Source organism: Coffea eugenioides, chromosome 10, assembly GCF_003713205.1.
Source record: "Coffea eugenioides isolate CCC68of chromosome 10, Ceug_1.0, whole genome shotgun sequence".
NCBI classification, from domain to species: domain Eukaryota; kingdom Viridiplantae; phylum Streptophyta; class Magnoliopsida; order Gentianales; family Rubiaceae; genus Coffea; species Coffea eugenioides.
This window is the reverse complement of record NC_040044.1, coordinates 14372025-14389178: the sequence shown is the minus strand read 5'-3', so window position 1 is coordinate 14389178 and position 17154 is coordinate 14372025. Positions and strand designations below refer to the sequence as shown.

Here is a 17154-nt window from a genome sequence, read left to right as displayed (position 1 = left end):
TTGTCTAAAAATAATAAATTATTTAGTGTAGTTCATAAAAATATTTGCATAAAATACAAACTTATTGTATAATCTATTATAACCTTTCTTAAATACATTGTTATTCAAAAATAGTCTTATAATATAATTTAAACATCTAATTCAGTGATTAATAATTCAAAAATGCAAAAAAAAAAAATCGACAATATAATGACATTCAAAAACTTGAGAATAGGGAAGATCAAATCTTGGCTGATCTTCTGTAAACAAAAGAATAGCCAACCCGTTACCAAAACATCAATTTTGGTACTTAATATAAATGGCTTAAAGGTTAATGTGAAAAGAAAAGAAGCCAAATGAAATATTAATAAAAGATAAGAATTCATGACAGGGTGTCGAAACTTGTACAATAATAAAAATAAACCTAATTGTCAGTTAAAGTAACCAAAACCTGATTCCAAGTACTGGAGTAGGAACTCTAGGTGTGCAATGGGTTACTTGATTTACCATGTTCCCGAAGAGTTTACCTGATCCAATATACCCGAATGGGATGGTTCTTTTCACAAATAATTATGAATTTGTAGACAGGGCAAGTAGGGTCGTATCCTCAGGAATTGGGGATATTTGTCTCTTTAGAAATCCAAAATAACACAGGGGGTGTTCTTGTATAAATGATGACAATCAAAGAAATTCAAATAAAAATAAAAATAAATAGCTAACTAGAAATTAAATGACAATTCACTAAAATTAGAGTGACAATAATTAAAAGTCTAGCTAAGAAATAACTTCAGCAATGGTTCACCTAATTGATCATCGATGCACAAGCAATTCCAATTATTTATTAATAAATAGGTTATAACTGCCAAGCAAGCGATGACAGTCAACCCCTCCTTACTGTGTCGGTGATTAAGGTACGCCCGTTAATCACTGCTCTAATTGAGAAATAATCTTAGGTACGCCCGTAAAATTTAATTTTCCAATTGCCTTACGTATTAGAGGAGCCGTATTCTAATCAAATAACGCACTACCATGGTTATTTTAGATTAGCCTGCGTATTCCCCTGACACAAACCTAATCATGCCAGTTGTCACTATTTCAAGGTAATTAAACAATTACGGATTTAACGCCCTAATTGACAATAGGTTACCAAATTAACTAATTATCTGGATCCAAGACAATCAATTAATTAAATAACCATAAGCACCGCAATCAGGAAATATGCAAATACCAATAAATAAGCGAAAAAGATAAAATTAAATCGATCTCACAATTTTTAGGTGAACCAAAGCATCCGTTGTTCCTTGACTAGACAAAGGGGTTTAGCTCATTGTTGATGAGAAAAACCCATACAAAACTGAAGCAAGAATCACGGCCATTGTCTGCGTTTAGGAAAGCTCAATTCATCCGCACAAATGAAAGAGAAACGGAAGTCACAGAGACTGATGGAATCCTTCTATGGCTCCTGACATAACAGGGAGCATTACTACTCAAAGCCACGAAGGAAAAGTCAAAAGAAAAGCTAAGCTAAAGGTCCTAATTACGAAGAAGGAAAAGCTACTAAAGAAAAGTCAAAAACTAAAAACCTCCAAGTAGTGCTAGTTCTCTGCTATTTCTATTTCCTATCTAAGTAGCCTACTACTACTGTGCGGCGGCCCCCCATGAAGCCGAAGACTCCAGCCTTTTCTTCTTTTTCAATGTTGTCTTCTGCAAATTACGAAAAAAGGGGTCCAATCTTGATATTCCAAAAATGCCCCTGGATGTCTGCTACTTGAACTCTTTCCTGATGACTGCCAAATTGGCACTTGTTATGATATTTTCGTTCTACTCCCTGAAATAAATGTAAATTGCCAAAAGTGAGTAGAATCTAACAATTAATTCACGTCGGACCAGGTAATAGGGAAAATTAATAATAAAATAAATGATAAAATTGCAACCTATCAATTCCCCCCACACCTAAACCATGCTTGTCCTCAAGCATAAGAATAGCAAACAAACACCAATATTGGACAATGGCTATTGCTCCATCTACCATATTGCCAAGATATCAAGAAAAACATAGACCAAGCATTAGTGATCAAGATCCAAGAAACATCACCCCAGTTAGTTTCTAAACCACAAACTCCTTCAATTCGAGGTTAACTAATCTAAGAAAAAGAAATGTTGCACAACATTTATCAGCAAATGGTCCAAATATTAACCAAAATTTCAACATTAAATTCACAAATCGGCAAGCTGACTTCTATCACACACAACCTACACTTTGTTTTCATGTTTCTATTATTTATTTTCTAATTCTTTTTTTTTTTTTTTTTTTTTTTTAAAATAGCACAAAAGACTTAGTCTTTAGCCATTGGAGCCTTTTGACGCGAACTCCGACATTTTTCAGATGAAGGAGTCCGATTACTCAACTCCTATCGCTATACGACCACGTATTCATAGAAATTACTATTTTTTGATGCGAGAATCGACACTTTAGGTGAAGATCTCCGATTACTCAGTAGTAACAAATAGCGGAGTACAGTCAACCTTATTTACAGCCAAATAACACAATAACGCAGAATAATATCGCTAAAAATAAAAATAGGTCAGCTAGCCTCATTATTGCCAAACATGGTGAACTAAAGTCAATATTGAACCAATTCACATTCAAATGCCAACAGTCATTCCCTATGCCCAGAAAAGTTAACAAAGAAATCACAAGAGCCAAACAATCACTGATATTCACCAAAAAGATATTCTTGGATTCAACCACATTAACTCGACACACTTTTATTATTAAAATTTGGCAATAGTAGAATTAGAGTCAACAATCCAATATCAAACTCCGGCATTCACATGAGAGCTAATCACTAAAAAAGAACGAAAGAGACCGAACGAAAATAAGTAAATAACAAACTAGAAATAAAGGAAAAACACCTAAAAACTAAAAACTACTAAAAACTAGAACCACAATTAATCCCCCCCACACCTAAACGATACATTGCCCTCAATGTAGTAAATAAACATCAAAAGTAGGAGAAAGAGCAACAAAACTTCCCTGAAGTCGGGTCAAAGTGGTGGGTGATAACCAAATTAAGGCGTAAGCCCCGCATGATGCATGAATGCTGCTAAATTCTGCGCCATGTTATGCACGTTAGCATCAATGTTGGTCATCCGAGCCTCCAAATTCTGAACCTGCGTCCGGAGTTGTTGCCATTCAGCAACCCCTAGGGGTGGAGGTGCAGGAGAGAGAGAGAGAGAGAGAGGGAGAGAGAGAGAGACTGAGGTCGCGAGGTGCACAACGGCGGCGCGCGGAGAGGGGAGAACGGCGGTGCTGCGAGCGAGGTGGAATTGGCGGCGGGCAGCAAGCTTCGGTCGAACAAGAGAAGAAACAGGGGAGAAGAAAGAAAGAAAAGAGGAAGAAAGAAAAAGAAAAGAAAGAAAAAAGAAAAGAGAAAAACAAAAACAAAATAGTTTTTTTTTGTTTTTTCATTTTTTTTCATTTTTAGATTTTTTGTAAATTCTAATTTTGGAAATCAGAAGTTATAGCTAAACGGAAAGACCCTTTTTTTTGTAATTAAATTTTTTTTTTAAAAAAATTTTGTTAAATTTTGTTAAATTTTTTTTGAATATTATTATTATGAACAAAACTTATTGTCGAAATTCAAAATTAGAGAGTAACAGGAAATCGAAATCTGTTTTCGAATTTTGAATACTTACCTTTCCCGCGAACGTGACGTGAGCACGTCAAGAGGGCAGGAACCCTTCTGACCATGAGCTCTCCATACGACTTGACGCGGGCCCGTCATGTTAGAGAGACACCTACGAATCATCAAAAACGAAAATTGAAGCCCGAAATCAGTCAAACTCAAGGAAAACATATTTAAATTATCAAGCAAAACTAAACAAACGACTAAAAAAAAAAAAAATTGGGTTGCCTCCCAATGAGCGTCTTTCTTTAATATCTTTGGCTAGACATTAAACACCACTCTTCAATTTGGGTGTAACTCAATTTTCCTTATAATCGGTGGCCTTCCTCCAGGATCCAAATAGCCTTTGAGTGCAGCATTCTTTCTTAATTTTCTATTCCTTTTCACCTCATACATTGCTTTCATCCCCTTATACTTGTTCTCAGTAAATTTGAATTTGCCCCTACAAGCAAACTCAGAAAATTCTTGCACAGAGGGATTAATAGCATGAATAACAAACACAGAGTGAGAGTTAACAGGATGTTCCATTGTATCAAACATATTAAAGTGGACTAGTTCTCCATCAAATTTCATGGACAATGTACCCTTATTAACGTCAATTTTTGTCTGTGTTGTGCTAAAAAAAGGTCTACCTAGTAGTAAAGGTGAGGGGTCAGGGGAATGGTCATCATCCATGTCAAGTACATATAAGTCAGCTGAAAATACCAATTCATTAATTTTAACCAGCACATCCTCGATCAACCCATCAGGGTATGCATTTGTTCGGTCAGCTAATTGAATTATTATCTCGGTTTCTTTTAATGAACCGAGGTTCAGAAAAGCATACATAGATTTAGGCATTATGTTGATCGATGCTCCCCAGTCCAGTAGGGTATTCCTAATCAAAGTATTACCTATCCTACATGGGACAGTAAACCTACCCGGATCCCCGCACTTCGGTGGGAGATTCCTCTGCAAAACTGCGGACACATTCTCCCTTACGATGACTCTTTCATCTCCCCTTAGCCTCCTTCGATTGATGTACAGGTCCCTCAAAAACTTTGCATACTTCGGCACTTGTTTGATAGCGTCTAATAGGAGAATATTGATTTCCACCTTGCGGAACACCTCCAAGATCTCCTTCTCCTTATCCTGCTTCCTCGATTTCTCTAACCTGATAGGAAAGAGAGGCGAGTTCGTTTTTACTGTAATGGCTGGGTCTGGGAGTACCTTTGGATCTGTGTCATTGCTGCCCTCCTTCTCAAGCTCGCTTTCGATCTTTTCCTCATCCTTGTCCTTTGAAATAGTGAGGTCAGGTTCTTGGATTTCCTTCCCGCTCCTTAAGGTCGTTGCACTTACGTTCTTCAGGTTCAGTTCAGGTTGGGATGGCAATTTTCTGTTTACTTGAGACTCCAGACGGTTGATTGATATTGCCATCTGACTTATCTGACTCTGCATAGCTTGCATCTGACCCATCTGATTTCTTATGTTCCGCAGTTTGGAGTCCGTCTTTTGCTGGTGTTGTGCAGTACTAGCCATCAATTGTTTCATCATATCTTCCAAAGATGGACTGGCGCTCGGTGGAGGTGGTGGTGGTCGAAATTGATACTGCTGCTAGTACCCTTGTTGTCTATTTGGCATAAAATTGGACTGCCTATTTCCTCCATAACTGAAGTTGGGATGGTCCCTCCAATCAGGATTGTAGGTGTCCGAATACGGGTCATATTGATTTCTTGGTGCGGGCGCGTGGCCAGCCATGTTTACTTGTTCCACATTTTCCTCTTAAACTAGTGGACACATCTCCGTAGAATGCCCCAGGGCAGTGCATAACCCACATACTTTGGCTTGTGGGGCATTTCTCACGCCAGTTGTCGCACGAAGGACGTCAATTCAGAGAGTTGTTGTTGGATGGAGGATGTTTCTATCTCATTCACTCTACGCGTCGGGACATCCTCTCTTGAACTGAACTGTTGTGAATTCTCAGCCATCCCTTCGATCAACTCCCATGCTTCTCGAGGGGTTTTGTTTACCAACGCTCCTCCACTTGCAGCATCGATTATGCTTCTGTCCCTGAAGAGTAGCCCCTCATAAAAATATTGGATGAGCAGTTGCTCACTTATCTGATGCTGAGGACACTTGATGCACAACTTTTTGAATCTTTCCCAGTACTCATAAAGAGACTCGCCTGGGTGTTGCTTGATGCCACATATCTCTTTCCTTAAGCTGGCAGCCCGAGATGCAGGGAAGTACTTTTCTAGAAATTTTTTCTACAACTGCTCGCAGGTGGTGATATTGCCTGGAGATAGGTAGTATAACCAATCCTTCGCCGCGTCCTTAAGAGTAAAAGGGAACGCTCTCATTTTGATCTGTTCTTTAGTAATTCCAGAGGGTTTCATACTAGTGCAGACCACATCAAATTCTTGCAAGTGCTTGTGCGGCTCCTCACCTGGAAGACCATGAAAAGAAGGTAAAAGGTGAATCAATCCGGACTTTAATTCAAAGGGGATATTATCATTCAAATTAGGAAAAGTGATGCATAAGGGTTGTTGATTTAAATTAGGTGCGGTCAACTCCCCTAATGTTCGTGCATTCGCCATGGTGACTTCCTTTTGGTTTATATCACTTGAATTATCACCATGCAAATTTGTCGACTCCACCTCTGGATTAAGTCCCTAAGGTGCAGCACTGGATCGCTCCTCTCTGAGCTGTCTAGTTTTTTTCCTAGTTTGGCGTGCAGTCTTCCCTACTTCATGGTCGAAAATCAATTCGCCTGTAAGAGAAGAACGAGACATAAACTAGAAAAAAATACCAGAAAATTAAAATAAAATGGAATTTAAAAAGAAACAAATAATTAACGCCAGTCCCCGACAACAGCGTCAAAAATTGACAGGGTGTCGAAGCCTGTACAATAATAAAAATAAACCTAATTACCAGTTAAAGTAACCAAAACTCGATTCCAAGTACTGGAGTAGGGACTATAGGTGTGCAATGGGTTACTTGATCCGATATATCCGAATGAGATGGTTCTTTTCACAAATAATTATGAATTTGTAGACAGGGCAAGTAGGGTCCTATCCTCAGGGATTGGGGATATTTGTCTCTTTAGAAATCCAAAATAACACAGGGGGTGTTCTTGTATAAATGATGACAATCAAAGAAATTCAAATAAAAATAAAAATGAATAGCTAACTAGAAATTAAATGACAATTCACTAAAATTAGAGTGACAATAATTAAAAGTCTAGCCAAGAAATAACTTCAGCAATGGTTCACCTAATTGATCATCGATGCACAAGCAATTTCAATTATTTATTAATAAATAGGTTATAACTGCCAAGCAAGCGATGACAGTCAACCCCTCCTTACTGTGTCGGTGATTAAGGTACGTTCGTTAATCACTGCTCTAATTGAGAAATAATCTTAGGTACGCCCGTAAGATTTAATTCCCCAATTGCTTTACGTATTAGAGGAGCCCTATTCTAATCAAATAACGCACTATCAGGGTTATTTTAGATTAGCCTGCGTATTCCCCTGATACAAATCTAATCATGCCAGTTGTCACTATTTCAATACAATTAAACAATTACGGATTTAACTCTCTAATTGACAATAGGTTACCAAATTAACTAATTATCCGGATCCAAGACAATCAATTAATTAAATAACCATAAGCACCGCAATCAGAAAATATGCAAATACCAATAAATAAGCGAAAAAGATAAAATTAAATCGATCTCACAATTTTTAGGCGAACCAAAACATCTGTTGTTTCTTGACTAGACAAATGGGTTTAGCTCATTGTTGATGAGAAAAACCCATACAAAACTGAAGCAAGAATCGCGGCCATTGTCTGCGTTTAGGAAAGCTCAATTCGTCCGCACAAATGAAAGGGAAACGGAAGTCACACAGACTGATGGAATCCTTCTATGGCTCCTGACATAACAGGGAGCATTACTACTCAAAGCCACAAAGGAAAAGTCAAAAGAAAAGCTAAGCTAAAGGTCCAAGTAGTGCTAGTTCTTTGCTATTTCTATTTCCTATCTAAGTAGCCTACTGCTACTGTGCGGCGGCCCCCCATGAAGCCGAAGACTCCAGCCTTTTCTTCTTTTTCAATGTTGTCTTCTGCAAATTACGAAAAAGGGGTCCAATCTTGATATTCCAAAAATGCCCCTGGATGTCTGCTACTTGAACTCTTTCCTGATGACTTCCAAATTGGCACTTGTTATGATATTTTCGTTCTACTCCCTGAAATAAATGTAAATTGCCAAAAGTGAGTAGAATCTAACAATTAATCCACGTCGGCCCAGGTAACAGGGGAAATTGAAAATAAAATAAATGATAAAATTGCAACCTATCAATTCAGAATCAATCAAGTCATAGGAACACAGCAACCTTCTAAATTTGTTCGTGGCTAATGGAACCCAAAACGAAAACATAAGATGTATTTTGCTATTAAGTCAAAAACATAAAAATCTAAATAGTCTGATGTATATTGCATGACGTGAACTGCTGTATGACAATGAACTTGATGCCTTGCCATTTATGTAATCAGTGACACCTTCTTGTTCTTTAGAAACTTTCTACCAAAGTCTTAAAAAAAACATTGAAAAGTACACAAAATTTTTTTAACCCCAGAAACCTAGAAAATAAAAAAAATTAATACGTTGTTGAAGACAATTAAAAAATTGTCAAAGGCAATTAAAAAATCGTGTGAAAACACATAGTTTAAAAGGCCACTTTTAAATTACTAACCAAAAAAGCAATATGTGTTCTACTTGAATTGAAGAGTGAATCCATAAATTGAAATAACAAATTAATTACAAAAACCTTGCCAGAAATAAAAACCAAACTATAACTTTTGAAGATTTCGAAAATTCAAATTCAATGACCTAGCTATGAAGAAGGTGTAGGAAATTACAAACCACATACAGCGAGTATAAACAAAGTCCAATGCGGTCCTTGCATTGAAGGGAATAAAAACGAAATTCCAAATCCGGTCCTTGCATTGAAGTAAAAAAAAAAAAAAACTTTCCAAAAACATTATGGAAAAGTGTAAACATCTGCACTGCTTGATAAAGTGATGAGTAATAGATCCATAATCATATATATGAGTAAAAATGTAGAGCATCTTCGATAGCGATAATCTGATAAAAATAATCTAATATTTGAATCGATATTTCGAACTTTTGAGTTGAAGATGAGAGAGAGTTAAAAATATAATTCAAAATTATTTATGCTAATCCCCTGAAAATTTAGGCTTGATGATTAGGGTTAAGGAAAAAAAAAAGGTGAGAGAATAGAAGAGATAATTATGGAAGGATTATCTAAAATTGTAAAGTCAAGAAAAAAAAGAGGGATAGAATAGCGTAGGTTATTAGGGGGTTAACTCATAGAGCGGCGTTGCACCTTCTTGCTATATCGATAAGCCACGTAGGAAAGAGATAAACTAAAAGGATAAGAATGAGAATACGACTTTATTATATATATATATGTTATTATAGTTTTCATTCTATTTATATGTGTGTGCTAAGCCATTTTTAGTGCCCTTATTTTTATTATTATAGTTTTCATTCTATTTATATGTGTGTGCTAATTTATGAGCTTATTTTAATTTCTCTTTATAAAAGATAATATCTAACAATATGAAAGGGGAGAGTTGGGTTATGAATAGTGCTTTTTGGTCAAGCGATTATGCTGCAATTATTGTTGGATGTGGAGGCTATTTTTGTCAATTGGCTATTTTGGTTATGCGTGCCTCTCTTTCTATGCAATTTATTACTCATTGCATTGGGTGGGGTAGTTATCTACCATGTTGACAAGAAGCTTCTAATTGCATGATTTCCAAAAATTGAACTGAAAAAAAAAAATAGAAGTCTAACATTGTCATCACAGGTAACGAAAATTGGCTAACGTGTCAAGATTTGGAACTAAAAATGATTTATAATCCTTCTACTATTTAAGACGCGCAATTATAAAAAAAAATATTAGTCTATTAATCCATATTAAATGTATACAAATATTACAAATTTTTTGATGGCCTTATCTTTATTGTTATTTTTCCATTTTATAAACATAAAGTTATTTCCGCCTTGTATGTGAGTTAGATTGTTATCTAACTTCCTTCTAAAAGAATTAATTTCTTATTTTACTAACATATTCGTATTTAATATATATAATTATTATAAATTTTTTTAACACATTCATTTTTCCTAATGACTCTAAACTGAAAAGCAATATGGTGTGCCATTTTTTTTTTTTATTTTAGTCAAACATGTAACATTAATTAGATTGTTTCTTACATTAGAAAACTAAAGTACTCTAAATTTCAAAAAAAAATAATATAATTATATATATAATACAAAAGGGAGAGTTGCCCTATGAATGGTATTTTTGGTCAAGTAGTTATCCTGCAATTATCTAACAATATAAAAGGGAAAGTTGCCCTATGAGTAGTGTTTTTTTGTCAAGTGGTTATCCTGCAATTATTATTGGATGTCAGGACTGTTTTCGTCAAATTGCCTGTTCTGTTTGTTTAAAGCAGGTATAGTTTTGGTGCATTTACGGGACATATTGATTGAATTGGTAATTGGTGGTGTAAAAAGTGAAACTTTTGAAAGTTGATTTTTTGTGATTAATTATTTGCTTTTAAAGTGTCCTGTAAATGCAAAATTACCTAGGAAAGAATTGATAAATTATTGCTAGCTTTAGTGACTTTAAAAATGGCTTTTATTACTGTAACATGAAATAAAATTGTTAAATGTTCTATAAATACACAATTATTGAGGAAACAATTAATAAATTATTGTTGGCTTGACATGAAATAAAATTGTTAAGTGTTTTGTAAATGCACAATTATTGAGGAAACAATTAATAAACCATTGTTGGCTTTAGTAACTTTAAAAAATGGGTTTTAGTACTGTGATATGTGGTGATTAATTTAACAATGCCAAGTTCTATGGTTTAAGTGCTTAATTGACTTGCCAGGTCCCTCTTTTTTGTGTCAACAATGATTAATACTTTTTTGAGAATGATTCACTTTATAATTTTCTAATTATCTTAATTCAAATGCAAAATAACCTTATACAATTTTTTAATTTACGCTTATGTATTTTATGTAAGCGCCCTCATGCATTCTATATATTATTGTTCTCATGTATTCTATATATTTCATAATTGTCAACCTTTAATAAAAACGATAATTCTCTAATGATCTGCATGAATTAGATAATAACATAAATATATACTAATAAACCCACACAATAAAAAACAGTTAACAAGGGAAATATTAGCCCATTTGCGCAACGCGCAGGCCGTCTCACTAGTTATTATAAATATGAGGGTGCTTATTCAAATGTTAAGTTGAGGACTAACAAGAATTAGATGACGGTGTGTATTATTACTTACTACTAAGTTGAGTAACCAATGTGCATCCACTAGAAAAGCTCATGAAAATTATAGTTAAATTCATGCAGAAACAATACCAGTGAAAATAAAGATCCATTCATACTGATCTTTTGTGTGAGTGAAACACTTCTTCATAAAATCGTAGAGATATACATTTCTGCCGCCAAAAAAAAAAAAGAGGAGATGTACATGTTAAAAGTAGACCAATACATGGTGGTTTTCAGTCAAAACTTATAAGAAAGTAATTTGATTAGGCACAAAACAATAAATTACAACCTTTATACCATGTACCACAAACAATACAGCGTCAAGAATTACTAGCTTTTTAGCATAATGTTTCAAAATCCCCAGAAATAAAGAGAGACTCTAGAGACGAGGAAAGAACTCATTAACTACTTTGTTTTCACCATATTTGAAACATCCAAAGTTCATAAGACCTTTTACAATCTACTGACATCTATCCTACTTACACTATACTTGACATATTGCTTGAAACTTACAGCAAAATCTTTGCATTCTTTTCGCAGTTGTCTGGAGACCTAAAGGTGATAGGTTCAGCATCAATAAGCATTTTGACAACTTCTCTCATACTCGGCCGCAGATTTGGCAGCTTGTCGGTGCAAAGTGTTGCTGTCTTCAAGACCTTTATCATATCATCCTGAACAAGGTCACAAACTATCTTAGGATCAAGTACTCTGAGCACATTTTCACGATCACTCAGATGAGTTGCCACCCAGTAAACTATGTTTTTCCCTTCCCCATAGGCATCCTCAATCGGCTTTCTACCTGTTACCAGTTCTAGTAACACTACGCCAAAGCTGTATACGTCGCTCTTTTCAGTGACTTTGAGTGTATACGCCATTTCTGTGAAGAAGTAGCACAGACAGATGAAATGAAACATACATCAGTATATCAACTCATTCCCTTTTTATAACTACTATGATCTATCTATTCGTAAATGCATGAAAATGCTGAGAGTCTAACACGAGGTCTCTCATTTTGATTTTTGACCTTGTAGCAATTAGCATTGATGTCCTGTGAGTTAGGCTACAAAATCAGAAACTTAATGATCAAAGGTGTAAAATGAGCCTCATAGTCCTTTTACTAGTACTTGATGAATGGAATGCCCAAAGATTTAAAAAAGACAGAAAATTGATTAGTATGCAGTTAGTTGAGACTCACCTGGAGCAAGGTAACCGTGAGTGCCTGCAAAACAACTGAATTCAGATGCCTGTGAAGCATCAGAAGTTTTGGCAACACCAAAGTCAGCAATTTTCGCTTCATAATCCTCATCAAGTAGAATGTTGGTTGATTTTATATCCCTGTGAATGATACTAGGGGAACAATCATGATGTAGATATGCTAACCCTTTTGCAGCTCCAAGGGAAATTCTGTACCTCTGGTACCAATCCAATTCTGACCGCCCAATCTTGATTTCCCGATGAAGTGCCTGGAAGAGATTACCATTTTCCATGTACTCAAGTACCAAGTAATTTGAACACCCTCTAGTCATACTTGCATAGAGCTTTACTATATTCTTGTGCCTGATCTTTCCCAATATTTCCATTTCCCTGGTCAAGACCTTCACTGCATTACCCTTCCACAGTTGCTTCACAGCCACTGTACCAGAGCCTTTCTTCAAATCAAGACGGTAAACTTTTCCTGTACCTCCAGTTCCAATCAAATTTTCCTCATCCAACTGACATATTTCATCTGCATCAATCTCAATTTGATGGAAACTTTCTAGCTTCCATCTTGAATCCAGTTTCTTTCCATCCCCCAAAGGGCTCTCAATGTCAGTTTGATTCTGCTTAAAATTCCAGTAACTTATAAGCAATAAGCCAGCTAAAATTATAACTATTCCAAATAGTATGAAACAGGTAATAAATAACTTGTTTTTGATAAATTTTTGCTGCTCCATCTTTCTGCTGCAAATGTTCAACCTCGAGTTCACTGAGATTCTGGAGCTTTCATCAATGCAAAGACCAGCATTTCCAGTAAATGCCTTGTCCCCTCCCATTCTCAACAAGTCAGATGGGACGACTCCAACCAACTGGTTATCAGATAGATCTATCAAGGAAAGCTTCAGTTTCTCCAAATTTCTTGGAATCATGCCAGTTAGTTTGTTACTTGAAAGATTCAGGGAGTTCAAGGAGATCATAGAGCCCAAAGTATTAGGTATAACTCCAGATAAAACATTCAATGCCAAATTCATGTCAACCAGCCTTGAGCATTGACTCAACTCTGCTGGTAGAGAACCCCCAAGGGAGTTTTCTTCCAAATGTAAAAACGAAATCTGCTTCAGGGCTCCAAGTTCAGATGGTATGAGGCCAGAAAAGTTGTTGTTATTCAAATAAAGCCTTTCCAGTAGTCCCAATTTGCCAAGTTCTTTCGGGAGATCACCAGAAAATCTATTATTTGTTAGTACCAACTCATTCAAGCGGGTAGCAAATCCAACAGCTGGAGATATTCCACCACTGAAATCATTATCACTGAAATCCAACATCTGTAAAGAAGGAAGTCCCCAAAAGCCATCCGGGACCTTCCCTGACAGCCTATTGAGATTGACCCTCAACCTCTGTAAAGGCTTGCAATCATCATAAGTGTCAGGTAGTTCTCCAGAAAAATTGTTCTGTAAAGCAAGCAAATACTGTAAATTTCCATTTTGACACAAGTATTTGGGGAATCCACCAGAGAATTGATTTTCAGATATGTCTATGCTATTCAGTGGCGAGTACCGGCCAAGATTTTCTGGAAATGGCCCTGAGAATCTGTTCGTGTAGATGGATAAGGCTGTGAGAAATTGCATATCTCCAAAACCAGCAGGGAATTCTCCAGAGAAGTTATTGATATGCAAATGGAACACTATTAATTTTTTCAGTTTGCCAATTTCTGGAGGCAGTGTTCCATACATTTGGTTTGCAGAAATATCAAATTCCTGTAAAAGGTTGAGCTCTGCCAATTCTACTGGGAGTTCTCCAGTCAAATTGTTGTGAAACAACTCAATCTTCCACAGATTTCGAAGCTTACTTATCAACTTTGGGAAATTCCCAGAAATCTGATTCCTGCAAATATCCAGTGTTCCCAAAGCCTCAAGTTCAAATATTGATTCAGGGATTTCTCCTATTAAATTTGAACCAGCAAGGTAAAGCCATGTCAAGTTTTTCAAGTTTCCAAAGGTATCCGGTATTTCACCCACATCATACGAATTATCACCGAGGCCTAATGAAACCAATCCAGTCAAATTCCCAAACCAAGTTGGAAATTTCCCAGAGAAGTAGTTTATGGACAAATCAAGAACCTCCATTTTTGTCAACCTGGACAAATCAGGAAGGCTGCCATTCATGTTGTTCCCAGTAACATTCAGGACTTTGAGATTGGTACAGTTGGTGAGTTCACTTGGAAGACTGCCTGATAGCATATTTGATGGCAGCCGTAGAGAAGTGAGGCTTTGGAGCTGAGATATTAGTGGAGATATCACCCCTGATAAGGACTTGCCATCAAGTGAAATTTCTGTGACCAGACCAGTATTTTGATCACAAGAAACTCCATAAAATTGACAAGGAGAGTTAGAATCTTTCCAAGACTCCAAATGATTGAAGGGGTCATCCAGATGATCCTTGAAATCAAGAAGGGCTTGAATTTCTACACTTTGGGGCAGAGAAGGGAGAAAAAGTAAACAGAAAACCAAGAATGTGGTTAAAATTTGGAGGGACAGAGAAATTTTTCTTGAGGTCATATTGGAAATAGGAGAGGACAAAATAGTTATTAGACAAGAGGGGGACAAAGCCAGAAAGGATCTCCATTATTGACATGGGCTTCCATCTTTGGTTGGAGTAGCTGAAGACAAACAGACAGCCGTTGTGCAAAATACCAACTGCAAATAGAATGGTGCCAGCAGAATTGGATAAAACCATACTACAATTATTTGTCTATTAACAAATTGAAGTACAATTATGTTTCACAAAAGCAACCTAGTGGTGCTCCAATAAAACAGTTCATATTGGTAATCCAAACAAATTCAATTCTATGCATTGAATGAGAACCAAAAAGAGTAACTGAAGCTCTTTTTTGGATTAAAAAGAAATCACTTCATTAATTGGAATCCCAAAATTCAAGACCGTGATTGAGTGTGTGACAGTGTGTGTGTGTGAGAGAGAGAGAGAGAGAGAGAGGGAGATTACTGATTTTGAAGAGTTAAAACGTCAATTTGTTTTTAGTTGTGGATTACAATATACATAACTAATTGAAGCAAGATATCTTCCTTTCAAGAAACTCAATTAGAATGCTCTGTCCAAATCTCCAGGCAATTGTTGAACACAAGAAATAGCCGGTTTTGATGAGGAATGACTTAGACAAAGTTCCAAGAAAGATTTCGTGGTCTAGGATTGGGAACGTATAATAAGAAAATCCTTCTCAAATATACATGCATGTAGATTCACAACATGAAAATATTCACAATTGAAGATTTCCATAAGAGAAGATTATTTCCATACATATTCATAATCATTGAGTGTAATTTCAATTATAATGATTATATGTGCCAAAGAAAAGGTCAAAACAGGACACATATTCATACCTATCATAGTCTGCCTATACCAAACAATCATAAAAAATCATTAGTAATTTCTAACACCACCATAAGATAAGCTTGCAGAATTATTTTATACAAAACCAAGATCAGTTAAGAAAGCAGGAAGGAGAGTTGCTAATTACCAGAACTTCTGAGAAGTACCAGTAGTCTAATTCTCACATAAGCAGGACAATGGCTGATAGACTTGCAGGCTGCAGATTGCTATATTGAGTATATTCTTCACCAAACTTCCCTTCTAGCCAAAAGTTCCAGAAAGAATAAAAGCATGAAGACTCCTAGGAGGGATTTGAATAGAATTCCAGAATATTGAGAAACCTGATCAAAAGAAGGGGAGTGTCCTAGGCTTCTAGCTGGGGTTGGTATCTGATTAAGAAATACTAGTAGTGTATGAAGATGAATAGTATAGAACAGAGTAAACTTGAGGAAATGGAGATTAAAGGTGTTGTTAACGGAAGAAAATGCTCAAAGAAAAGACAAGGAAAGGCGAAATAACACTGTACAGGAAGAAGAAGATGATAAGGAAGGGAAGAGAAGGAGAGTTTGCATTGGAAATGATGATTACAAAAGAGAGTATCTGAGATCACTCACCATATCATGGAGGAGAAGGTGACAAAAAAATATATGGTTTTAAAAAACCATTTATGTGAACCATGATCCTAAACTGCCAAAAAGCCAAAAAGGGGACACTTGATTGAGACTTTTCTAAGTTTTCCTTTGGTTTTCACTCCTCCATATATCTCAACTCACAACTACTACCAAATTCACCAAAACATTTTCTTTTGAAATCCTGAAAAATAATTATTTATTGTTCAGGCTAAATATGCTCATGATTTAATTATTTTTCAAAATGTGTCCAATAAACACTAATCTGTACATTTCATTTATAATAAATTTAGTATATGGATATACATATCTATATATATCATATTCTTGTATTTAGACATTTTCTCAAATCATTTATACTTTTGCCAAAAGAAACTAACGACTGCCTATTGCTTTGCTTTCTTTTCTTTTTTTTTTTTTTAAATATCCTACCAAGAAAGAGTAAGATTTAAGAAGCGTGACATAATTTGTGGCCGACATAATTTGTGGAGCGCGGTAGGGTTGGCTCGCTTGGCTAACCCTCTTTTTTTAAAAAAAAAAAGTGAGAAAAAGATAACAGAATTTGAATTCAAGACCTTTAAATATTAGGATTTCAACCTCAGTTACATATTGCGTTGTTCTTTGTACAAATACAAATGAATACTCGTAATTTGGCTTAAAATATTTACATTATATTAGTTGATAATCTTGACAAATATAATTTCAATTACAATTTATTACAATATTGGTGTAAGTAATTGTCTTATGTTATATTACTGAATAAATGATAAAAGAATATTACTACTAAATAATTGATTTTACAGCCATTCATAATTTATTTGGGCAGAGCAAATTAAGTTTCACCAAAAATCAGGCACTAACAAAACAGCGTGGTTTCAGGGCACGTTCCATTAGAGTTTATTGCTAA

The 17154-nt window shown here is 35.7% G+C and overlaps 2 protein-coding genes and 1 non-coding gene across 3 annotated transcripts; 1 reads left to right on the top strand and 2 right to left on the bottom strand.

Moving 5' to 3' along the window:
* Positions 1-3950: 3950 nt before the first annotated feature.
* LOC113750478 lies at positions 3951-5186 on the bottom strand. The gene has a single exon (XM_027294445.1). It carries the CDS (start codon positions 5184-5186, stop codon positions 3951-3953), a length of 1236 nt encoding a protein of 411 aa, XP_027150246.1.
* A 579-nt stretch (positions 5187-5765) lies between these two features.
* LOC113750923 lies at positions 5766-5872 on the top strand. The gene has a single exon (XR_003464693.1). It is a non-coding gene; the product is annotated as a small nucleolar RNA R71 (small nucleolar RNA).
* A 5395-nt stretch (positions 5873-11267) lies between these two features.
* LOC113750048 (receptor protein-tyrosine kinase CEPR2) lies at positions 11268-16228 on the bottom strand. The gene is made up of 3 exons (XM_027293964.1): positions 15767-16228; positions 12233-14927; positions 11268-11914 (listed from the first exon to the last, which is right to left on the bottom strand). Exons 2-3 carry the CDS (start codon positions 14787-14789, stop codon positions 11547-11549), a joined length of 2925 nt encoding a protein of 974 aa, XP_027149765.1. The 5' UTR covers positions 14790-14927; positions 15767-16228; the 3' UTR covers positions 11268-11546.
* Positions 16229-17154: the final 926 nt, after the last annotated feature.